Source organism: Elephas maximus, chromosome 14 (genome assembly GCF_024166365.1).
Source record: "Elephas maximus indicus isolate mEleMax1 chromosome 14, mEleMax1 primary haplotype, whole genome shotgun sequence".
NCBI classification, from domain to species: domain Eukaryota; kingdom Metazoa; phylum Chordata; class Mammalia; order Proboscidea; family Elephantidae; genus Elephas; species Elephas maximus.
This window is the reverse complement of record NC_064832.1, coordinates 98,926,646-98,952,782: the sequence shown is the minus strand read 5'-3', so window position 1 is coordinate 98,952,782 and position 26,137 is coordinate 98,926,646. Positions and strand designations below refer to the sequence as shown.

The window sequence follows — 26,137 nt, the reverse complement described above, 5'->3', positions numbered from 1 at the left end:
CCTTAGTGCTGCCGTAACAGAAATACCACAAGGGGGTGGCTTTAACAAACAGAATTTATTTCCTGACAGATGAGGAGTCTAGAAGTCAGAATTCAGGGCACTGGCTCTGGAGGAAGGCCCTGTCAGTCTGCTCTGGGGGAAAACATCTTGTCTCAGCTTCTCTACCTTCTCAGAGTTTCTTGGAGATATCCACCTGGCATCTATCTTTCCCTTATTCCTGATTATACTTCCTTTGGAGCCTAATCTTTTAAAAAAATATTTTATTGTGTTTTTGGTGAAGGTTTACACAGCAGTTCAGGTTCCCATTCAACAATTTTTACACAAGTTGTTTAGTGACATTGGTTACATGCTTCACAATGAGTGAACTTTCTCTTTATTTCTGTTCCGGTTGTTCTGTTTTCGTTAATCTAGTTTCCCTGCCCCCTTACAGTTTCATCTTTGTTTTAAAGTAATTGTTAACCTTTTGGTCTCACATTGGTGATTTTTTAAAGGAGTACAGTACTTACAGGGTGATATTCATTAGTGTTTGAGCCAATTTGTTATTTAGCTACAAGGTGACCTCAGGGGTTAATTTCTGTGGTACCTAATCTTTTGTATCTCAACTTGATTGGCTTAAGACACACCCTACACTGTTATGGTCTCATTAACATAACAAAGAAAAGCCTATTTCCAAATGGAATTTCATCCACAGGTATAGGGGTTAGGATTTACAATATATATTTTTGGGGACACAATTCAATCCGTAACACATACCGTCAGAATGACCTGGGCATTTTTTTTTAATGCCCCAGGTCCCACCTCCGATAATTGTTTTTCAGTAGGTCTAGGAAAGACAAAGGAGCCTGGTGGCACAACAGTTAAGCACTCGACTGCTAACCAAAAGGTTGGTGGTTCAAACCCGACTAGTGACTCCGTAGGAGAAAGACCTGGTGATCTGCTCCTGTAAACACTACAGCCTGGAACACCCTATGGGGCAGTTCTGTTCTGTCACATGGGGTCGCTGTGGGTCAGAATCGGGTGGGTCAGAATCGGCTCGACTGCACCAGCAACAATAGGAGGGATGAGATGCCTGCATTTTAAAGAGCTGGAAAGCCTTCTATTCTTCCTGCAGGAAGACCAGAACCTTCGGGTTGACTCAGACTCATGTGACCCATGTTTGTCAGAGTAGGACTGTGCTCCATAGGGTTCTTGTAGCTGTGATCTTTCAGAAGCAGATTACCAGCCCTTTCCTCTTTGGCACCTCTGGGTGGGCTCGAATCTCCAACCTTTGGCACATGAAGCCACTGCAGTGCATAGGTTCCTGACCAGGATTCAGTGTATACCCGACAAAGAGCATGTTAGCTGGGATTATCCTTTTCTCACCACCCCTCCCCAGCCAGCGTCAAGCTTTGTGGACTCTATCTCCATGACATATCCCAGGTCCTCCTGTCCATCTCCATTACAGCCACCCTGTTCCAAGCCACTGCACTTTCTCCCTAGATTTCTCCAGCGGTCCACACTTTCAGGTCAGCCCCTCTTCTGCACACAGCAGCCAGAGTGGTCTTTTAAAATCGTAAGTCAGGTTACAACAACGATCTTTCTCAAGCCCTGCTATAACTTCCCATCTCGCTTAGAGTGAAATCCAGGTTCCTCACTCAGACTTTCCAGTGCTGACCTGACCTGTCCCTGCCTCCCTCCTGGCTTCATACTGATCCTGTCTCCCCTGTAGTTCTACCCACAGCTTTGAAAGGGACCTCCGAAAGCCTTTTCAAAGGGCATTGGTTGGTTGGTTGGATGGTTGGTTGGTTGTCTCGTTGGTTGTCTGGTTGGTTGTCTGGTTGGTTGTCTGGTTGGTTGTCTGGTTGGTTGTCTGGTTGGTTGTCTGGTTGGTTGTCTGGTTGGTTGTCTGGTTGGTTGTCTGGTTGGTTGGTTGGTTGGTTGGTTGGTTGGTTGGTTGGTTGGTTGGTTGGTTGGTTGGTTAGATGGTTAGTTGGTTTGTTGATTGGTTGGTTGGTTGGTTGGTTGTTGGTTGGTTGGATGTCTGGTTGGTTGGTTAGACGGTTAGTTGGTTGGTTGATTGGTTGGTTGGTTGGATGATTGTTGATTGGTTTTGATGGCAACTAACAACAGAAAAAGAAATGTGCCTGGCAGGCCATCTCAAAGGAGAGATTAGCATCTAGCAACCAACACTAAACAGTGCGGATAGCATGTGGGCAGACGGACAGAACATTAGCTTCAGGGAATGAAGCTCTGGTAGAACAAGGCACAAAGCAGCCTTACTTGCCTACTGTCTGGGGACCTTCCTCTCCTTCTCTCCTGTGGAGCTGGAATTCAGACACGAATTCAAGATGAGCCAGCTGGGACCGTAATGAGAACCCTCGGGGTGGCAGAAATAAAATAGTAGGAATCCAGGTTACTGGGTAGCCCCCTGGAACAAAACCACCAACCCAAGCTGGACCCCTCTGTACAACTCTGCATTGTTATGTATGAACAAATCAGCTTTGTCTGACTGTTGTGTGCCATCAATTCACTTCTGACTCACGGAGACGCTATATGAGAGCAAAACTGCCCCCAAAGAGTTTTCTAGGCCGTAATCTTTATGGGAGCAAGTCACCAGGTTTTTCTCCCGAGGAGCCACGAGGTGGGTAAGACAGCTGACTTTTCAGTTCTCAGCTGAATGCTTAACCATTGCACCACCAAGGCTCCTTTTTTGACTGTTAGGAAGAAGGAAAGTATTTGGAAGAGAGAGCCACCCATGCTGTCAAAACAGCAGGTCTGAGTGGAGACTTGAGATGTGAAAAAAAATCCCAGCACTGTGGAGCCCTCTGCAGGTGTTACATAACATCTCAGCCATCCGCTGGGCCGGGTGGGCTGCTTCGTGACCCCTCACAGATACCGCCGCACCATGCAGGAACATGCTGTCACGCCGTGAGCCATCTGGGCTGCTTAGCTGGGTGTTCTGGAAGAGATGGCGGGCCTGCCTAGGTGCTGGTTTAGACACACACGGCTGTATTTTTAGAAGGGACTTTACAAAGCTCAGTTTCTGGGACTTTCCAGCTAAGCACTCCAACGCATGCCCCTACTTCCAGCTCAGTCTGTGAATACCTTATTTTCTAAAAAAAAACACCCATTTTTTAGAATGTTTCGATCTTGGTTGCTTTGATCCCAGACGTGTCACATACGGGGCTTAGGAAAGTAGCACTTGTTCCAAACCCACAGCCGGGTGGGACGGGAGGCTTCCTGGGGTGTCAGGACTGATGCAAAGTAAACCCCACAGCCAGCCGGGGTGGGAGCCTTCCTGGGGTGTCAGGACTGATGCAGAGTAAACCCCACAGCCAACCGGGGTGGGACCCTTCCTGGGGTGTCAGGACTGATGCAGAGTAAACCCCACAGCCAGCCGGGATGGGAGCCTTCCTGGGGTGTCAGGACTGATGCAGAGTAAACCCCACAGCCAGCCAGGGTGGGAGTGTTGCTGGGGTGTCAGGGCTGATGCAGAGTAAACCCCACAGCCAGTCGGGGTGGGAGCCTTTCTGAGGTGTCAGGACTGATGCAGAGTAAACCCCACAGCCAATCGGGGTGGGAGCCTTCCTGGGGTGTCAGGACTGATGCAGAGTAAACCCCACAGCCAGCCGGGGTGGGAGCCTTCCTGGGGTGTCAGGACTGATGCAGAGTAAACCCCACAGCCAGTTGGGGTGGGAGCCTTCCTGGGGTGTCAAGATTGTTGCAGTGTAAACCCCACAGCCAGTTGGGGTGGGAGCCTTCCTGGGGTGTCAAGATTGACGTAGAGTCGAGGGATTGGGCCTCGCTGCTGAATGGAGTATGGAACAAGGGGCGGGGGGTGGGGGTGGTGGGGATACAGATGACCCTTACTGCAAGGAGCTTACGTTTGAATTCACCCATAATGGTGCTAAGGAGCTCTGGTGTAGCAGTGGTTAAGCATTTGGCTGATAACCAAAGGGCTGCTGGTTCAGACCCACCCAGCTGCTCCATGGGAGAATGACCTAGCTGGTGATTTGCTCCTGTAAGGACTATAGCATAGAAACCTTATGGGGCAGTTCTCATCTGTTACATGGGGTCTCTATGAGTCAAAATCGACTCAAAGGCACCCAAGAACATGATGCTGCTGTGAAATGTGAAAAATCACTGTTTCTACAGGAAGTAAACAGGGCATTGGTAGCTCAATGGTAGAATTCTTGCCTTCAGTGCAGGAGATCTGGGTTCAGCCCCAGCCAGTGCACCTCATACACCTTCTGTCTGTCAGCAGAGGTTTGCATGTTGCTATGATGCTGAACAGGATTCAGCGGGGCTTCCAGACTAAGACAGACTGGAAGAAAACCTGTTGCCATCAAGTCGATTCCAGCTCACAGTGCCCCATGTGTTACAGAGCAGATCTACTCCATGGCGTTGTCTTGTTACCATCAAGTCGATTCCAGCTCACGGTGCCCCCGTGTGTTACAGAGCAGATCTACTCCATGGCGTTTTCTTGTTACCATCAAGTCGATTCCAGCTCACGGTGCCCCCGTGTGTTACAGAGCAGATCTACTCCATGGCGTTTTCTTGTTGCCATCAAGTCGATTCCAGCTCACGGTGCCCCATGTGTTACAGAGCAGATCTACTCCATGGCGTTGTCTTGTTGCCATCAAGTCGATTCCAGCTCACGGTGCCCCGTGTGTTACACAGTAGATCTACTCCATGGCGTTTTCTTGTTGCCGTCAAGTCGATTCCAGCTCATGGTGCCCCCGTGTGTTACAGAGCAGATCTACTCCATGGCATTTTCTTGTTACCATCAAGTCGATTCCAGCTCATGGTGCCCCCGTGTGTTACAGAGCAGATCTACTCCATGGCGTTTTCTTGTTGCCTTCAAGTCGATTCCAGCTCACGGTGCCCCGTGTGTTACACAGTAGATCTACTCCATGGCGTTTTCTTGTTGCCGTCAAGTCGATTCCAGCTCACGGTGCCCCGTGTGTTACAGAGCAGATCTACTCCATGGCGTTTTCTTGTTGTCATCAAGTCGATTCCAGCTCACGGTGCCCCGTGTGTTACAGAGTAGATCTACTCCATGGCGTTTTCTTGTTGCCATCAAGTCGATTCCAGCTCATGGTGCCCCTGTGTGTTACAGAGTAGATGTACTCCATGGCGTTTTCTTGTTGCCATCAAGTTGATTCCAGCTCATGGTGCTCCCGTGTGTTACAGAGTAGATCTACTCCATGGCGTTTTCTTGTTGCCATCAAGTCGATTCCAGCTCATGGTGCCCCGTGTGTTACAGAGTAGATCTACCTCATGGCGTTTTCTTGTTGCCATCAAGTCGATTCCAGCTCATGGTGGCCCGTGTGTTACAGAGCAAATCTACTTCATGGCGTTTTCTTGTTGCCATCAAGTCGATTCCAGCTCACGGTGCCCTGTGTGTTTCAGAGTAGATCTACTCCATGGCATTTTCTTGTTGCCATCAAGTCGATTCCAGCTCACGGTGCCCCCATGTGTTACAGAGTAGATGTACTCCATGGCGTTTTCTTGTTGCCATCAAGTCGATTCCAGCTCACTGTGCCCCCATGTGTTACAGAGTAGATGTACTCCATGGCGTTTTCTTGTGGCCGTCAAGTCAATTCCAGCTCACGGTGCCCCGTGTGTTACAGAGCAGATCTACTCCATGGCGTTTTCTTGTTGCCGTCAAGTCAATTCCAGCTCACGGTGCCCCGTGTGTTACAGAGCAGATCTACTCCATGGCATTTTTTTGTTGCCATCAAGTCGATTCCAGCTCACGGTGCCCCGTGTGTTACAGCGTAGATCTACTCCATGGCGTTTTTTTGTTACCATCAAGTCGATTCTAGCTCACGGTGCCCCCGTGTGTTACAGAGTAGATGTACTCCATGGCGTTTTCTTGTTGCCATCAAGTCGATTCCAGCTCACAGTGCCCCCGTGTGTTACAGAATACATGTACTCCATGGCGTTTTCTTGTTGCCGTCAAGTCGATTCCAGCTTGTGGTGCCCCCGTGTGTTACAGAGTTGATCTACTCCATGGCGTTTTCTTGTTGCCATCAAGTTGATTCCAGCTCACGGTGCCCCCGTGTGTTACAGAGTAGATCTACTCCATGGCGTTTTCTTGTTGCCATCAAGTCGATTCCAGCTCATGGTGCCCCCGTGTGTTACAGAGTAGATCTACTCCATGGCGTTTTCTTGTTGCCATCAAGTTGATTCCAGCTCATGGTGCCCCCGTGTGTTACAGAGCAGATCTACTCCATGGCGTTTTCTTGTTGCCATCAAGTTGATTCCAGCTCATGGTGCCCCCGTGTGTTACAGCGTAGATCTACTCCATGGCATTTGCTTGGCTTTAATCTTACAGAAGTAGATCGTCAGTCCTTTCTACCTAGAAGCTGCTGGGTGGATTCGAACTGTTAACCTTCTGGTTAGTCACTGAGAGCAAACTGCACCACCCAGGGAACTTAGGAAGAGAGGCCTGGCGATCTGCTTCCACATATCAGCCAGTGGATCACAGTGGTCTGATCTGCAACCAATCGTAGGGATGGCGCAGGACTGGGCAGCATTTCTTTCTGTTGTGCATGGGTGTTGTCATGAGTTGGAACTGACTGGGCGGCACCCAGCAACAACAGCGGAGGAGTAAATGCATGCTCCAGGAGTATAAAGAGTATTCCCTAGGCAGCTGCAGCACACCTATAGACCCAGACCTTCACCTCTGCCTTCCGAAAGCCTGTCCTAAAGGTACAAGTGGGCCCTTGGAGGTATGACTTTTCCTGCTGTGCCAGCTCAGGTACCTGCCCTGAGGTTCTGTCGCCGTTTCTCTTCTTCAGCACCTCAGTCTAACGCTCCAGCCCACCTACTGACTGTTCCTCAGTGCAGGGAGGTTTTCCTGCAGCTGGATTCCTTCTCCAGGCCCCTCACTGGACATCTGCATCTGGTTTGTCTCTCTAATCCGCCCACCCCGGATGCCTGCTTCTTGAGTTGGAGGCCTGGGAGAAAGTGGGAAACACTGACATGTCTGTCTCACCCAATCCCGGGACACCTGGAAAGCTACCTGAAGTACAGAGCCTGTAAAGAGTGACGCTTTTCATTTCAGAGAGCTGTAAACATAGGGAGTTGCTACAGCAGATTTAATCAGACCTTGTCTCCTGCTCGCTTGCCACGATGGGTGGTCAGTGACTGGAGAACCTGTCAGTGTGTTTAAGCCGATGTTCTATATTTTGGGTAGGCTCTGATCGTTAGTGTTTGTTGCTGTTGTTGTCAAGTACCATCGATTCTGACTCACAGCTACCCCGTGTGACAGAGCAGAACTGCCCTACAGGGTTTCCTAGGCTGTAATCCTTACAGGAGAAGATCACCTGGTTCTTCTCCTGAGGAGCGGCTGGTGGGTTTGAACCACCGACCTTTCAGTTAGCAGCCAAGCGTTTAGCCATTGCACCATCTGGGCAAGAGAAACGCCTTTCCCAAAGCTTCTGCAAGTGGCTTCCCTACTGTCCTTCAACATCATCTTTCCTACAGAGTGTCTCATTTGTCCAGTGTCTCCACAGCCAAAGAAGAAGCTGCCCACTCAGAGAAACTGATCAATAAAATATAGACCAAACCATGCCCGGAGTTGATTCCAACTCACAGCTCCCCCACGGGCCAGAGTAGAACTGTGCTCCATAGGGTTTTTAATGGCTGATTTTTCTGAAGGAGATCACCAAGCATTGATTCTGAGGCACCTCTGGATGGACTCGAACCTTAGACCTTTGGTAAGCAGCCGTGTTCACTGCTGGCACAACCCAGGGACTCCCAGTAAGAGATAAGGGTGCCTTTACATTGGTGAGACTCTATGGGGCAGTTCTACTTTGTCCTGTAGGGTTGCTATGAGTCAGAATCGACTCGATGGCAGTGGGTTTACATTGGTGAGTAGCATCTGGGATGTTAAAAGCTTGTGAGCGGCCATCTAAGATGCTCCACTGGCCCTACCCCATCTGGAGCAAGGGAGAATGAAGAAAACCAAAGACACAAGGGAAAGATTAGTCCAAAGGACTAATGGACCACAATTACCACGGCCTCCACCAAACTGAGTCCAGCACAACTAAATGGTGGCCAGCTGCCACCACTGACTGGTCTGACAAGCATCACAATAGAGAGTCCGGACAGAGCTGGAGAAAAATGTACAACAAAATTCTAACTTACAACAAAAGACCAGACTTACTGGCCTAACAGAGACTGGAGAAATCCTAAGAGTATGGCCCCTGGACACCCTTTTAACTCAGTACTGAAGTCATTCCTGAGGTTCACCCTTCAGCCAAACATTAGATAGACCCATAAAACAAGACTAAATGGGCACACCAGCCCAGGGGCAAGGATGAGAAGGCAGGAGGGGCCAGGAAAGCTGGATGAATGGAAATAGGGAACCCAGGGTTGAAAGGGAGAGCGTGTTGACACATCGTGGGATTGGCAACCAACGTCACAAAACAATACATGCATTAATCGTTTAATGAGAAACTAATTTGCTCTGTAAACCTTCACCTAAAGCACAGTTAATATATATATATGTACACGGAGCCCTGGTGACACAGTGGTTAAGAGCTGGGCTGCTAACCAAAAGGTCAGCAGTTCGAATCCACCAGCCACTCCTTGGAAACCCTGTGGGATATACATGTGTGCATGCTTAAAGATACCAGAAAGAAGCCCTGGTGGCCCGACAGTTAAGTGCTTGGCTGCTAAAGGAAGAGTCAGCAGTTCAACACCCCCCCACCCCCCGCCCAGCAGCTCTGCAGAAAAAGACCTGGTAACCTGCTTCCGTGAAGATTGCAGCCTGGGAAACCCTGTGGTACAGCTCTGCCCTGTCCAGTAGGGTCGCTGTGAGTCAGAATCAACTCAATAGCACACAACAGTGACAACAAAGGTATCAGAACGAATAAGTGATCGATCACCTCAAAAGGTTAACACCCCCGTGTCAGAGGGGGAAAGGAGGCTAATGCCTCCGTCCTTGCCAGACGCTGTGAAAACACCCTTTGTGCGAGCAAGTAAGGTTTTTCTGCTTGCTGGGCGTTTAAAAACCAAACCGAACCCAGTGCCGTCGAGTTGATTCCGACTCATAGCGACCCGATAGGACAGAGTAGAACTGCCCCATAGAGTTTCCAAGAAGCGCCTGGCGAATTCAAACTGCCGACCCTTTGGTTAGCAGCCGAACCAGTTAACCACTACACCACCAGGGTTTCCACTGGCCATTTAGATGATATTCACAGAGTTTCCAGTTGTGGTTTTAAGCTGACTAAGGTTTTGGCATTCTCTCTAAAGTAATTAAACATTTGCTCTTCTTCACTGGATTTTTTGCCATTATAAAATACAATTCCTGTTTAAATTAATTAGCAATACTTGAAATACAAATTTTAGTGGGAAAAACTGTGGAGTTTTTTTGTTTTGTTGTGTTTCTAATTTATTGCTTGGTGCTGTCGTTTTCCTCAATTGATTTTGTTTTGTGCCTAGGGGAAAAAACCAGCTACTATAGTTATTTTGTTGTTTCTGTATATGTTGTGGTTGTACTCAGGTGCTGCGGAGTCGACTCCGACTCACATCGACTCTGTGCAGTAGCCTGGAGCTGCCCCGTAGGCTCTCCTACGCTGTGTTGTGGTTGTCACGTCCTGTGGAGTCGACTCCGACTCACATCGACTCCGTGCAGTAGACTGGAGCTGCCCCACAGGGTCTCCTAGGCTGTGTTGTGGTTGTCACGTCCTGTGGAGTCGACTCCGACTCACATCGACTCGGTGCAGTAGACTGGAGCTGCCCCATAGGGTCTCCTAGGCTATAGTCTTTACAGAGTAGATTGCCAGGTCTTTCTTCCTCAGAGCCGCAGGGTGTGTTTGAACCGCTGACCTTTCAGTTAGCAGCTGATCCCTCAGCCATTGCGCCGCCAGAGCTCCTTGTTCAACACTAGCCTTTCAGAGTTATTCTAATTCCCCATATGACTCACGAAGCTTCACCCTTATCCCCGAACACAAGCCATGTAAGATGTATAATATTTCAAATTATCTTTGGGAATCCATGATCTCCCAAGCTACTAGTTCATGTAACTCCACTTCTGAAAGAAAGTTCCTTGTTTCTTTTTCTGATGCAGACGGACATCATGATGGAATTGAATCTTAGATTTGATGTCGATTTGGAAACAGTCGTTTGTCTGCCTTCTTAGTCTCCGTCGCCCACCTGCATTCCCGCCCCTGACGTGGGCACTGATAGAATTTGCCCTGGCTCTCTGGGGTCTTAAAGGCTTTCAGGCGGCCATCCAAGGTACAACAGTTGGCCTCCCTTCACTGGGAGCACCAGAGGAAGAAGGAGAGTCAGGAACAGGAGGAGGAAGTGGAATGTGTGTCCAGTCGCCTGTGTAAACAGGTGCCTCCTTTGCCATGAGACCAGAAGAACAGGACAGTGCCCAGCATCCATTACTCAAAGTTTTGATCAAGGATTCTATAGAAGAACCCTGAACAAAAAGGGGGGAAATGCGTAACAGAATTTCAGATTCTCATAGAATGCAAACTTTATAGAGCTGTTGAGTTCGGATGGCCCCTGAAACTATTACCCTCAGGAAATCTTCAAACCTTGAACTGGAAGTATCCCCTGAAGTCATCTTTAACAAAATAATAGTTTCGCCTAACTAGAAAAGAATGTCTGTATTAAGCACTATACTTTTTTAAAGAATTACCTGTATGTGACCATATTGACAACAGCAACTCTAAAGGATGGACGAGTTGCTTAGGAGGGCAGTGAGTTTGGTTAATTATGGTGAAATTAGTCTGGAAAAGGTTGTCGAAGAAGGTGGCAAAACATGAAGAATGTAACCTGTGTCACTGAGTTGTACATGTAGAAATTGTTGAAGTGGTGTGTGTTTTGTTCGCATATTTTAATCAGAGTAAGTACAGAAATTGCCCCGGCTTTATTCATAATGGAACAACTTGCTTAGGTCACATTGTCAGATGCTGGGTGGTGGAGAAGCCACCAGCCCAAGAGATTTGAGTTCTGGTGCACATTGTTTAAACTCTCTGAGCCTCGGTTTCCTCATCTGTAAAAGGAGAGGTTGAATTAGCTTAGCAACTGCTGAGCGATCACACAGGCAGTAACAGGATCAGTAGGAGTTCAGGCCAGTAAGTATTTGTGGAGCAGCAGCTAGTACAGGCTTTTTAGTGTTCCGGGAACTAGTTATCACCCAGCGGAGTAGAGAGCGAGGAGGCAGAGGGACAAGTGAATAATTTTGATTTATTGATAATATGGTGAGAACCAAGTTCAAGAGAAGCAGGGAAGCTATAGAGGCACGATACGAGCTCACAAATTCTTGAGAACATTTCAAAAATCAAATGAAACACTCACATTGGCTGTGATGAGACCAAAACATCAAAAACCCATTGCCGTTGAGTCGATTCCAACTCATAGCGACCTTATAGGAGAGAGTAGAACTGCCCCATACAGTTTCCAAGGAGCACCTGGTGGATTTGAACTGCCGACCTTTTGGTTAACAGCGATAACCACTACGCCACCAGAGTAGTGATGAGACAGAGCTGCTTAAATACCCAGCTTTCCTTCTTATAGCTTGAGCGATGTCAGCTTAGAGTGGTGAGATTGGGTCTGTAATGTGATCCAGAGGCCTGGTTGGTAGCCTGAGGAGCCATAACTAGCAATCCTGGCACCCGTGGCAAACAGCGTGCAAAAAACCCGAAAACCAACTTCTTAAGTCAGTGCGGCTCCCAGAAGGGTGCAGTTAGCAATGCACACCATCTGGAAGCTTTCTATTTTAGCGGATCATTCTGGCTAACTTGACGCTGAGCTTTTTAAATTACTGTTTAAGATTTATGTGACCTCGAAATGGTCATGACCTGGGTCAAAAAGTCCTCATCTCCCTGTTCTCATTATAGTTCTGATTTTGATTTAAAATGAGAAAATGTATTATTACTAAATAGCAATTTGTTTCGTGAACTAAAATTTTTCCAACATAAGGTCCAAGAAGAAAAAAAATTGGTAAAAAGACCCCTTCCTGGCTGTAGCTCGGTGGAACAATCCAGCCAATTGGTATAATACAGTTTAGAGTTTCCATTCTACCTCCTAATTTGGTGAGTAGCACCTGGGGTCTTAAAACTTTGCGAGCTGCCGTCCAAGGTATGACAGTTGGTCTCCATTCGCCTGGGGCAGCAGAGGAAGAAGGAGAGTCAGGAACCTAGAAGATGGAGTGCAGGTCTCACTGCCTCCAAGAGATCAGAAGGACTGGATGGTGCCCGGCTACCATTACTGAATGTTTGGATCACAAACGATAGATCGATACTGGTCAAAAAGGAGGAGAAGGTGGAACGGAACTTTAGATTCTTAAAATTCCAGACTTACGGGACCCACTGAGACCGGAGGAACCCACAAAACTGCTGCCCTGAGATATTCTTTACACCTTGGACCAGAACTATCCCTTGAAGTCACCCTTAGACTAAACCACAGTTCAGCTTGATTAATAAGGAACGCGTGCCTTGAGTGTTGTGTTGTCTTAGAAGATTATACACAGTGAAACCTGCAATAGCCAGAACCTGTGCAAGGCAGAAAGCTGTCAGGGAAAAACCAAAAAAACCAAACCTGTTGCTGTCAAGTCGATTCTGACTCATAGTGGCCCTACAGGGAAGGAAAACTCAAATATTTTCCACTAAAATGAGAGATAGAAAAGTGGTGAAACTTCACCCTGTCGAATGCGGAAAACTTGCAAGACCCGGCAAAACAAGGCGGTCCCGTGGAGTCTCGGCTCTCACAGGTTTCACTGTATATGTGACCAAACTGTCAACAGTAAATATGCAGTATGGATGGGAAGAGCAGGGTAGCGGGAGTCTTAAATTAAATACGCAGTATGGATGGGAAGACCAGGGTAGCGGGAGTCTTAAATTAAAGGTGGTGAAACAATTTCAGTAGAAAGAGCCATATTGCTAACACGGTGTGAAGAATGTACCAAGCCACTGAACTGTACGTGTGGAAGTTGTTGAATGAATGCATATTTTGCGCTGTACCTTTTCACCAAAATATTTACTTTCACCAAAATAAGTATTATAAAGAAAAAAAAAAGTCTCTCTCCTGGTTAAAAGACTTTATACTCTTATGCTGGAGCCCTGGTGGCGCAGGGGTTAAGAACTAAGGCTGCTAACCAAAACGTCGGCGGTTCAAATCCATCAGCTGCTGCTTGGGAACCCTGTGGGGCAGGTCTTCTCCGTCCTACAGACTCGCTGTGAGTCAGTATCAGCCTCACAGCAACAGGTTTGTTTTGTTTTTTTCTCTTTGCTCCTATGCCAGTGGTTAAGCGTTTTGAGTTCTGAACCTTTCCAAAATCTGTCATGTCCCCAGCCCTCAGTACTGGCGCTGGAAGCGTGCCAACAGACCAGCAAAATATGGTTTCTAACATACTTCCAAAGGTTGGGCCGACCACACACCAGCCACTGTGGCAACTGTGCGCACAGCCTTGAGCTGACTGGATGTCTTCTTCACGTGAATCAGAGTCTCTACGACGCACCCACAAGCGTTCTCCCCCACATGAACGGTCCTGGTGCTTCCAAGGCTGTCTTCTGGGGTTATTAGTGTTACTCTCCTGTTTCACGTTTGCTGATAACCTGTTGCCCTTGAGTCAGTTCCTACTCATGGCAGCCCTATAGGACAGAGTAGACCTGCCCATAGGATTTCCAAGGGTGTAAGCTTTTTTTTTTTTTTTTTTTAAGCTTTATGGAAGCAGACTGCTACATCTTTTCTCTCGTGGAGCAGCTGGTGGGTTCAAACCGCCAACCTTTTGGTCAGCAGCTGAGCGCTTAGCCATTGCACCACCAGAGCCCCTCATTTGCTGATATGTCCGTAAAAAAGTAGCTGCCGTTGAGTCGAGTCCGACCCATGGTGCCCCTACAAGTATCAGAGTAGAACTGTGCTCCATGGGGTTTTCAGTGGCTATTATTTGGAAGTAGATTGCCAGGCCTTTCTTCCTAGGAGCCTCTGGCTGGACTTGAAGCTCCAACCTTTTGGTTAGTAGCCAAGGGCATTAACCATTTGCACCGCTCAGAGACTCCAGTATGTCCATGTGTATTGCTGTTGGGTTGGAAATCTAGCAGGGCCACCCTCCCTGGGACGGTAGGAGCACAGGGTAGTCAGAGCAGTCAGCAGTGGCTCACTAATGCCCTGACTCGCATTCTGTCACTCTTGGCTATGAAAACGGTCAGAGGAAGCCATGAACAATAACGGCTTGCAACAGAACGTCCGTCCCCTTCTTTTTGCCCCAGCTGTTCAATCCTCCAACTCTCTAGGGGCTGTCGTCACTGCATTTTCTTCCTGGACTTGAAACATTTAAGTTTCATACATACTCGTATCCTTTTTTTTTTTATACTAAACAATTGGAACTACTTTGCTGGTTTGAATGTTAGGAAAAAAATAAGAAAAAATGTTTATATAAAGCCATTCAGGGCCACGATAGAATGGACCCTGGTAGAATGGGAGAAAAATGTGGAACAGAACCTCAAATTCCTAAAACAAACAAACGACAACAAAAATCCCAGCCTACCGGACTGAGACTGGAGGACCCTCTGAGACTGTCACCCTGAGATACTCTTCAAACCTTGAACCAAAACTAACCCCTGGGGTCACCTTGTAGCTAAATAACAAATTGGCTCAAAAAATAACATCATCCGTAAGTACTGTGCTCCTTTAGAAGACCACCTATATCAGACCAGTCGTCAGCAATTACTTTAAAACAAAGATGAGAATGTAAGGGGGCAGGGAAACTAGATTAATGGAAACAGAACAACCAGAAGGGAAATTACGAGCTTGCTCACGCATTGTGAAATTGGTCACACATGGTGAAGGATGCAGCCAAAGTCACTGAGCTGCTTTAGTGGACACCGTTGAATGGGAACCTAAACTGCTGTGTAAACCTTCACTGAAAACACAATAAAACATTATTAAAAAAAAAAAAAAAGTCATTCAGAATATGTAATGGGAAAACAACACGTTTTGAGCTTAGAAAATTAGAAATTGCATGGATACAAAAAGTATCCATTTTATTTTTTTGATAGAGAAGAAAAATTACAGTTAAAGTCAGGCATCAGAATCAGGTCTAGAATTATAATTTTTTTGTGTCTAAAATTCAAAAGATAAATATATATTTGGAGAGAGAGCGAGAGCCCTGGTGGTGTTGCTAGCCGAAAGGTTGGCAGTTCAACTCTACCAGGCGCTTCCTGGAAACCCTATGGGGCAGTTCTGTAGGGTCGCTATGAGTCGGAATCGACTCCGCAGTAGTGGGCTTTGTATTGTTTTGTTTGAACAGATGGCAGCGAGACTAGTGCTGGTTCACTGAACTTCCTTGCAGGAGGCCTGGGTTCGATTCCTGGCAGAACGCCTCTTGTGCAGACACTGCCCATCTGTCATTGGGGTCTTACATGTTGCTGTGATGTTGAAAAGGTTTCAGCTGAGCTTCCAGACTAGGACAGACTAGGAAGAAAGGCCTGGTAATCTGTTCCCCAAAATAGCCAGAGAAAACCTTACGGGTCACAGTGGACCAGTCCTGTTGTGCATGGGGCCAGCTCAGTCGCAGCCAACAACAGCACTGATGCCTGTGTTTCTGTTTCCGGGTGGGTTGTGCCTTTTGAGATGATGTGTGTCGTTACCCAGGAATGATTTGTGGCTGTTGTTTTTTCCCCAGAATGTCGAGTGGTGAAATCCACTTCTTACACCAAAATCGCTCCATCTTCGCGCAGGAGCACCACCAAGAGCCCAGGACCTTCCAGGCGCAGCAAATCCCCAGCGTCGACCAGCTCAGGTAAGGCAGCTCGGGTAGGGTGGCTCAGGTAGGGCAGCTAAGGTAAGGCAGCAAAAGAGACATGAGTCAGCCGTGGTCACTGTGCTTCCGACGCACAGTGAGCAGAGGCGTGGGAAGCGCAGTGTGGGAGGTTTTTATGATCGTGCAGATTCCGGTTTATAATTTTAGAACACATTAGAGTTCTTGAACAGATTTGCTGGAGTCTAGCATGTTGGCTGTAAGACAAAGCATCAAGCTACTGGAAAAACTTACTTAGTGAAGACTCAGGAAACCCAAATTTGCCCACAGATAGAAGTACACTACCAACTTGCTTCACCGCTACCATGAAGGTTAACCCTCAGGCTAAGGGCGCCAACTCCAGAAGTCCCTGTTAAAACATCCGTTCCACCTGGGAATAGCTTACAGACTTTCTGGTTCCTGTTGGTGGAGACTTTTTTTAACACAGGCTGGTGGCACAGTGGTTAAGCACTTGGTTGCTAACCAAAAGGTCGGTGGTTCAAACCTACCATCTGCTCCACAGTGAAGGATGAGGCAGCCTGCTTCCATAAAAATTACAGCCTTGGAAACCCCGTAGGGCAGTTCCTCTCTGTCCTGTAGGGTCACTGACAGTCGTAATCGACTTGACTGCTGTGGATTTGGTTTTTTGTTTAACGCACTTTTTATTCCAGCCATCGGTTTCTTTTCACGGCTCTGGAGGTAAAAACTACCTGTAACCGGTTGCCGTCGAATCAGCTCCAGCTCGTGGTGACCCCATGTGTGTCAGAGTAGAACTGTGCTCCGTGGGATTTCCCGTCTTTTTTTTTAAGTTGTTGTTGAAAATATACCTGGCAAAACACACAGCAGTTCCGGTCTCCACATGTACGGTTCAGCGGCGCTGCTTGCGTTCTCCCAGTTCTGCAGTATTCTCACCCTCCTTTTCCAAGTCGTTCCTCCCCGTTCACATGACTCACTACCCCAGCTGCCTGTCCGACCTCTCGGGTCGCTGTTGTTGGTTCGATCCCACACAGTTCTTTAGAAGACGTGCTCCGTAGGGTTTTCAGTGCCTGATTTTTTGGAAGTAGACTTCCAGGCCTTTCTTCTGAGGCACCTCCGGGCCTCCTCTCACTCTGCGGGTTCTCCGTGGTGGCCTGTTTGCACCACCCAGGGACCCCAGAGGTGAGGGCACGCCTCTGGGCCTCCTCTCACTCTGCGGGTTCTCCGTGGTGGCCTGTTTGCACCACCCAGGGACCCCAGAGGTGAGGGCACGCCTCTGGGCCTCCTCTCACTCTGCGGGTTCTCCGTGGTGGCCTGTTTGCACCACCCAGGGACCCCAGAGGTGAGGGCACGCCTCTGGGCCTCCTCTCACTCTGCGGGTTCTCCGTGGTGGCCTGTTTGCACCACCCAGGGACCCCAGACGTGAGGGCACGCCTCTGGGCCTCCTCTCACTCTGCGGGTTCTCCGTGGTGGCCTGTTTGCACCACCCAGGGACCCCAGAGGTGAGGGCACGCCTCTGGGCCTCCTCTCACTCTGCGGGTTCTCCGTGGTGGCCTGTTTGCACCACCCAGGGACTCCAGAGGTGAGGGCACGCCTCTGGGCCTCCTCTCACTCTGCGGGTTCTCCGTGGTGGCCTGTTTGCACCACCCAGGGACCCCAGAGGTGAGGGCATGCCTCTGGGCCTCCTCTCACTCTGCGGGTTCTCCGTGGTGGCCTGTTTGCACCACCCAGGGACCCCAGAGGTGAGGGCACGCCTCTGGGCCTCCTCTCACTCTGCGGGTTCTCCGTGGTGGCCTGTTTGCACCACCCAGGGACCCCAGAGGTGAGGGCACGCCTCTGGGCCTCCTCTAACTCTGCGGGTTCTCCGTGGTGGCCTGTTTGCACCACCCAGGGACCCCAGAGGTGAGGGCACGCCTCTGGGCCTCCTCTCACTCTGCGGGTTCTCCGTGGTGGCCTGTTTGCACCACCCAGGGACCCCAGACGTGAGGGCATGTCTCTGGGCTTCCTCTCACTCTGCAGGTTCTCCGTGGTGGCCCTGAGCAGGATGCGTGCTGTACACAGGATGGGTCTCTCACCACCACCTTCTTCTTGGGTCTTAAGACTCATATGAATCTGTTCAGAGTTTGTTGGTGTTTTTCTTATTTTGTTTTGTTTATCTCAGGAGTGAGGTCTATTTGACTACTGAAGGAATTATTATTAAATGATAGAACGTGTTGAATGGGAATTATTAAATGATACAAGTGATCTTCCCAGTGGTTATGATGTGGTACAAATGTTCCTCACAGTGGTCTTGTGATACACACGACCCTCACGGTGGTTATCAAATGATACAAACAACCCTCAGGATGGCTGCCTGGCTTCACGAAGACAGGGCAGCTCTTACAAATAGAGGAGAAAGACTTTTCAGGTCTGTGTGGAAACCCTTTCATATTCAGTGGTGGGTCCAGTCAGAGTCTGAGGAGAACATTAAGCCAGGGCTGCAAGACCTGCCTCCGGCCCCACCGACCCACTGCATGGCTTTGTGCAAATTACAGCCTCCATATTTTAAAGTGGAGGTGTTAGGATATGTTCTCCACAGTGTGCCAGGGAAGGAGGAACTCAGTAAGCTGGATAGCTAGACCACTCAGCCCCAGTGAGGTTCTGAAATAGTCACTTTCCCTTTGGGGGCTTCACTGACTCCTGCTGACCCCTAGAAAGGCCTCCAAATACCTTCTCCTCCAACACTTACTTAAGGTGGAAATTATGGCTGCCACCTGTCCCTTTCCACAGCCATGGCTAATGTCATAACTGGTCAGGGATATTTCCCAGATAAGCCTCAGAGCATGGCTGGTACTGGAGGAGCCCAGAGCGCGGCTGGTACTGGAGGAGCCCAGAGCGCGGCTGGTACTGGAGGAGCCCGGAACGCGGCTGGTACTGGAGGAGCCCGGAGCGCGGCTGGTACTGGAGGAGCCCAGAGCGCGGCTGGTACTGGAGATGAAGCTTGCTTGCCCTCCTGGCTCTGGGGTGGGCTGAGAACGCCTCCCTCAGTATGACATCACTGGCCTAGATTGGATGAAACACAAAAATGAGACTCTGCTAAAGGGTAATTTAGGAAGGGAGTTACAATTAAGCAATAGTTAAGAGCTCGACTGCTAAGCGAAAGGTTGGCTGTTCGATCCTACCCAGCGGCTCTGCAGGAGAAAGGCCTGGCAATCTGCTCCATGAAGATGACAGCTCAGAAACCCTTCGTGGTGTTTCTGCTCAGTCACGTGAGGTCACTGTGAGTCTGAATCGACGGCACCCAACAACAACGACAAGGTAAATACCAAAACAAAGCAAAAAACCAGTTGCCACTGAGTTGTTGCAGACACATGACAACACAGGTGTGTCAGAGTGGAACTGTGTTCCGTCAGGTTTTCAATGGCTGATTTTTTAGAAGTAGATTGCCAGGCCTTTCTTTTGAGGTACCTCTGGGTGAATGCACACTGCCAATCTTTCAGCTAGCAGCTGAGTGTTTTACCGTCTTCAACGCTCAGAGTTTCGAGTGCGGAACTTGGTAAAATTTGTCATCCTGAGCCCTTCTCCCTGAGATCCTGACTAAGGGCATAAACCTGTGAGTTAGCAAGCCCTCCTGGTGGTTCTGACTAGTTCATAATCTGTGGTTCACATTTAGAGAAACAGTGGTTCCCAGAGTGAGGTCCCAGGCCAGCAGCACCAGCATCATCTGAGCATGTCTTAGAAACACAGCCTTGAGCCCCAGCCCAGACCTCCTGAATAAGAAACTCTGGAGCTGGGCGCCCACCAGTTTGGGTTTTAACAGCGCCTTCACACGAGACTAATAGCCCCCATGAACCACTGTCTCCTCTGCCTGGAGCCCTGCAATGTGGCTGCATTCACAAGCGCTTGGTGAAGGACCCTGTGGAGCAGAGCACGGACCAGACACCTGTAATGGTGTGGTCAGCAGGCGTTTATCACTCACAGAATCAACAGGACCGGAACGGGTAGAAGAGCACCCACCATCATCAGCCTGGGCTCCCTGAAGTCAGGCTCCCGTCCACAGGGTGAGATTCCATCCAGGCACGCCCCAGTTCATGTCTCGGAAGGAATGCTAAGTTCCCCTCTCCTGGGGTTAAATACTAATTGGACATTCATGTCGATGTGCCAAACAGCATGTACAGAGAGCAAGTTGGGGAAGGGTAATGAAAGAGGGCCATAAAAGTGAGGGCCCCTGTAGGCAATGGACACCATTTATTGTCCTTGTTCAGGATCTTCTAGATTTAATGGCTCCAGAGAACAGCCCTCCTCCTTTACCCCTGAGACAGCTTAACAGAGTTCTGGGTTTCTTCCGAGGGCAGGGTTTCTTCGTCACCCCCTAAAGCACATACTTTACTTCATGTCTAATGGTAGCTGTCATGTGCATTGGCAGCTAGGGAGGCGGTGAGGGGGCAGTTATAATACAGCACACCTGTGCATCCGGCAAGACTGCAAGAACTAGATGGTGTCCAGCTAGCACTGACAGAGCGTTCTCATCAAGGACAGATAGATGGACCCTGACAGAAAGGGAGAAAAATGTGGCACAGAACTTCAAATTCTTTAAAAAAAAAAAAAAAAAAAACAGACTTACTGGATGTACTGAGGCTGGAGGAGTCCCCGAGACTATGGCCCTGAGTTGCTCCTCAAACCCGAAATTGAAACTATCCCCTGATGTCACCTTTGAACTGAGTAACAGTTTAGCCCAAAGAGTAAAGATTGTCACCCTCGAGTATTGAGTTCTTTAAAAAATTACCCGTATGAGACCAAATGGACAACAGCTATTTTAAAGCACAGACGAGAAGGTTTGAGGGCAGGGAGCTTAAGTCAATGGGAGTGAGACAACCAGAGGAGAAGTAACGAGAATGGCGACACATGAAGAATGTAACCACTGTCACCCGTCATTAGACCTAAAAAAAGAAAAAAACTCTTAGACACCGTTAAATGGGAGCAGGTTTTGCTGTGTATATTTTCACCAAAAATAAAATATTAATTTAAAAAGTTAAAAAAAAAAAAAAAAAGTTCATTCCTCATGCATGCCCAAATCCCCTGGGAGAAGAGAGGACTTCTGTCTGAAGACAACCCTTCCCTGGAATGAGATTTGAGAAAAACCGTTCCCTTGTAGGAGGCACCACCTACGAGACACAGTGACAGAGTGAACCGCAGAATTGCAGTGTGGAACGCTCCCATGGGAGACCACAGGCTAACGCTGAGCTCAGCGGAGACCCTCAGCCTGGACCACAGAAGGCTACTGTAGGTAGAGCAGAACAGGAGAAAGGCCGTGTGCCCGGCCAGTCTGTCGCCCCACCCTTGGGTGCTTAGAACAACTATGGAAGACTGCAGAGGATAAAGGGGCTCTGTAAAAACTGAAACACCAACGTTAAAAACGGAATTAGCCCCCGATTCAAACCAGCTTTGACAAAGCTTCCTTAGTCTTTTCTCTCTTCTTTCTCTCTTTTTCTCTCTTCTCTCTCAGTATGTATCAGGAATAAAAAAACACCAGGTGGAGGGGGCGACACTTCTAATAATCAGTCATCTAACCAAAATCTGTTGTCTTTTACCTTATAGGTGCTTTAAGAGATTCAGTATACACCCTACAGCTCTTAGCTTTTTTCTTTTCTTTTTTTTTTTTTTTTGCTTGCTTGTTTCATTTTAAAGATCTGTAGGCAGTTACAAAGGAGACCTGGTGGTACAGTGGTTAAGCCCTCAGCTGTTAACCTGAAGGTTAGTGGTTAGAACCCACCGGCAGCTCCGAGAGAGAAAGATGTGGCAGCCTGCTCTCATAAAGATTAAAAAAAAAAAAAAGTTGCCATTGAGTGTATTCCGATGCTTCGCTACCCTGTTCCAAAAACCAAAACCAAGCCTGGTGCTGTCGAGTCAATTCCGACTCATAGTGACTCATAGGACAGAGTAGAACTGCCCCATAGAGTTTCCGAGGAGCGCCTGGCAGATACCCTATTACAGCCTTGGAAACCCTATGGGGCAGTTCTGCTCCGTCCCATAGAGTCACTATGAGTTGCGTTAAACTCCGCCTCAATGGATTTGGTTAGGCAGTTAGATCCTCTTGGGTTCAAGATGGGTTTTCTTTTCTTATTTTGTCCCCATGAATCACAGAAAGATAGAGGCCAGGCCAGATCTCTGTGCCAGCCTTTCAATTAGTAGCTGAGCGCTTAACCAGTGCACCACCAGGGCTGATAATAATTTCACTTTAGAATTAACTGGTAGCATAACAGTCACTATTCTGCGGACTTATATTTATTTACCAAAAGCAATTTTGGAAATTTAAAAAAGCAAGCAGATAAATGTATTAAGTGTGCTTGTGTTTGTCATTGCCAGCCTTTGAAACGATTCCTTCTGTGAGTGTAAAATGGATGTTGTTGTTAGGTGCCGTCGAGTTGGTTCCAACTCACAGCGACCCCATGCACAACAGAACGAAACACCGCCCAGCCCTGCACCGTCCTCACAATCGTTGTTATGCTTAAGCCCATTGTTGCAGCCACTGTGTCAGTCCATCTCATTGAGGGTCTTCCTCTCTTTTGCTGACCCTCTGCTTTACCAAGCATGATGTCCTTCTCCAGGGACAGATCCCTCTGAATAACATGTCCAGAGTATGTGAGATGAAGTCTCACCATCCTTGCTCCTAAGGAGCATTCTGGTTGTACTGCTTCCAAGACAGATTTGTTCACTGTTTTGGCAGTCCATGGTATATTCAATATTCTTCGCCAACACCGCAATTCAAAGGCGTCAGTAATTCTTCTGTCTTCCTTATTCATTGTCCAGCTTTCACGTGTGTATGATGGGATTGAAAATACCATGGCTTGGGTCAGGCGCACCTTAGTCTTCAGGGTAACATCTGTTTTTCAACACTTTAAAGAGGAATCAGAATACACTGAAAATCACTGGCAATTGGAATGTGAAAGTTGGAAATAAAGAAGGATCAGTAGTTGGAAATTATGGCCTTGGTGACAGAAACAATGCCGGAGGTCGCATGACTGAATTTTCCAAGACCAACGACTTCTTCATTGCAGATACCTTTTTTCACCGACATAAATGGCGACTGTATAAAAAAAAAAAAAAAAATTTTTTTTTTTTTTTAGTACACGTGGACCTCGCCGATTAAAACACAGAAGGTAATGTAATGGGGCAGGGAAACTAGGTTAATGGAGACTTAATAATCAGAACAAAAATAATGAGCATGCTCACACATTGTGAAGAGCGTAACCAACATCACTGAACAGTTTGTGTAGAAACTGTTGAATGGGAGCCTAAACCACTGTGTAACCTTCACCGAGAAAACAGTAAAATACTGGATGGAACACGTTGTTTCAACAACAACAGATTGGTTCCAGCTAGTGTTTCTGTGTTCTGTGGTTTCCATGAAGCCCTTGTCAACTCTAGTTAAAACCTGGTTGATTGATCACCAGTAACTTGGAATTTGTGATCAGTAAGCCATGCCTGGTCGTATCATTGCCGTGAAGAAAGTAGAGACCAAACCCATTCTGAAGTGTGTATGTTCTTACACATCGATGTTGCCCCAAACCCAATTTCCACTATGAACCGGACTTTTTTAAAATAATATTTTATTGTGTTTTTGGTGAAGTTTTACGCAGCAGTTTAGGTTCCCATTCAACAATGTCTACACAAGTTGTTCAGTGACATTGGTTACGTTCTTCACAATCTGTGAGCATTCTCATTATTTTCGTTCTGGTTGTTCAGTTGGCGTTAATCTAGTTTCCCTGCCTCCTGACATTCTCATCTTTGTTTTAAAGTAATTGTTGACCGACTGGTCTCACATAGGTGATTTTTTAAAGGAGCACAGTACTTACAGATGATATTTGTTATTTTTTTTTTTGAGCCAATTTGTTATTTAGCTACAAGGCGACCTCGGGTTAGTTTCAGTTTACGGTTTGAAGAGTATCTCAGGGCAGTAGTCTCGGGGAGTCCTCCAGTATCAACCAGTCCAGTACGTCTGGCTTGTTTGTTTTCAGGAATTTGAAGTTCTGTTCCACATTTTTCTCTCATTCTGTCAGTGTCCATCTATTCTGGTCCTGACTGGAATGGTCAGTAGTGGTAGCCAGGCACCATCTAGTTCTTCTGGTCTCAGCATAGATGAGGCTGCAGTGCACATAGACTCTGTCCTGTAGACTTGTTTCTTCTTTGAGTCTTTGGTTTCCGTCTTTCTCTTTCGTTCTAGTCTAGTAGAGACCAACAGTTATATCTTAGATGGCTACTCATAAGCTTTTAGGATCCCAGACACTAATCACCAAACTATGATGTAGAACATAGCTTCATGAACTGTGTTATGCCGACAGACCGAGATGTCCCATGAGACTATGGTGAACCTGACTTTTTAATGTTAAAGAATCTTTACCTTGGTTTCCCACACCTGGAACAACCTGAATTTCTACTTCTGTCCTAGTATTCGTCTTCCTCCATTATGCCCAAATTGGAACATGTTATAAAGTTAAGATTTGCTCAGTTTCTGTGCCGTGCAGCTGTAATGACAATACTGTTAACGTATTTAAGTGAAACACCTTACACAGGACTTTCACCTCTTTTGTCTGTTTTAATCCTCCCAGCAATCTTCCAACAATAAGCAAGTAAAACAGGATATTATTTCCATTTTTATAGGTAAAGAAGCAGAGGCAGGGTTGGGACCCCTGCTTTGCCCCCCAAAAACCAAACCCAAACCAGTTGCCATCAAGTCATTTCCAACTCATGGCAACCCCGTGTGCTTCAGAGTAGAACTGGGCCCCACATGGTTTTCACGGTTGTGACCATTCAGAAGCGGATTACCAGGATTTTCTTCCCAGGCACCTCTGGGTGGACTTGAGCCACCAACCTTTCAGTTAGAAGCCAAGTGCTTAAGCATTTATGCCACTCAGGGACTCGCCGCTTCGCCCAGAGTCACCAAGTCATGAAGTGGCAGTGCAGAGCTGGTACCCAGCCTTCCAGTGCTCCGGGCATCGCAGGCTGGCAGTCCTCAGTACCAGCCTGATCCTCTGCGTGTTAACGTTTTGCTTTCCAGGGAACAGCTAGTGCAGTACCTGTTTTGAGACGATAGTTCCCAGAGTCCCAACACCCTGCAGTGTAGGCATAAGTAGTAGTGCCAAACCACGTGGATTCCAAGAGGTGCAGGGATCCAGCCCGACTTCATGGCATTGCTTCACCGGGCCGAAACCTGCACTCGTAGGTCAGAGCCAGAGTCCTCGATAAATCTTCCGCGTTTCCTACCTGTTTCTCCTCTTAGCACTAAAGGAAGTTCAGAGGAATTCATTCCTGTAAGGTGATTATTTTCACATTCTGAGGTATCACCACAGGCTGAGGATGCCAACAATGCAGGGTTAAAGCAGCGGCCCCTGCTCCCAAGAAGCACACAGACGGAGCCCCAGTAATTTACAGGTAACAGGAGTCCACGCCGCGGTTGGATTCTTAGTGATCTCCATGACAGAAAGGGCCCCACGAAGGCAGCAGGAGCTGGAAAGGGGAAGCCAGGGGCCCTGGTAACACACAGAGAATAACGAGTCCCCAGACAATCCAATGCCTACGTCACCCAGTGCGGTGATGCAAAAAAATTGGAAAAATGGTTTTTTGTTGCTTCTGAAAGAAGTAAGACGATACGAAGGGCATTTACAAAGCGTGGTTAATATGGGTTGCATCCTTACATGTATGTCTGTCTGTGAATACAGACGTCTCATAAAATGTGCAGTTTAAAAGGTAAAATTCTTTTAGACAAATTCCTTTTCTGAACGGGAAAGTTATAACAAAACATCTCAAAAAATAAGACTGTAAAACCAAGCCAGTTGCTGTCAGGTCAGGTCTGACTCATGGCCACCCCACGTGTGTCAGGGTGGAACTGGGCTCTGTAGGGTTTTCAAAAACTGATTTTTGGGCAGTGGATTGCCAGTCCTTTCTTGCAAGGCACCTCTGGGTGGACGAACCTTCAACCTTTGGTTAGCAACTGAGGATGTTAACCGTTTGTGCCATCCAAATATACCCTAATGAGATTTCAACAAAAACTGATAAATTTGAGTTTTGTTTCTATTGCTTCCTTAGTATTAAAAGTATGAAAAAGTCCTGTTACCTTTCTTGAATTTTCATTACTAGAGTCTTACTTAAAACTTCCAAACAAACCAGACTCACTGCAGTCGAGTCGATTCCGACTCACAGCGACTACAGGACAGAGTAGCACTGCCCCATAGAGTTTCCAGGGAGCGCCTGGTGGATTCGAACTGCCGACCTCTTGGGAAAGCAGCTGTAGCACTTAACCACTGCGCCACCAGGGTTTCCACTTAAAACTTACAGACTTCCAAATGTTGACCTATCCTTGAACTGTTAGAAAGGAGTTTGATTTGTGTATCTTTTCTTCTTAGAATTTTTACTCCTAATTAGATAGTCAACCGC

The 26,137-nt window shown here is 47.6% G+C and overlaps 1 protein-coding gene across 2 annotated transcripts in view; it reads left to right on the top strand.

Moving 5' to 3' along the window:
- DCLK1 (doublecortin like kinase 1) overlaps positions 1 to 26,137 on the top strand; it is a 189,768-nt gene that overhangs the window by 54,706 nt on the left and 108,925 nt on the right. For both annotated transcript variants that reach the window (XM_049853462.1, XM_049853463.1), the window contains exon 2: positions 15,635 to 15,751. In XM_049853462.1, the coding sequence (XP_049709419.1) occupies positions 15,635 to 15,751 (117 nt within the window). The remainder of the gene's footprint in view (positions 1 to 15,634; positions 15,752 to 26,137) is intronic.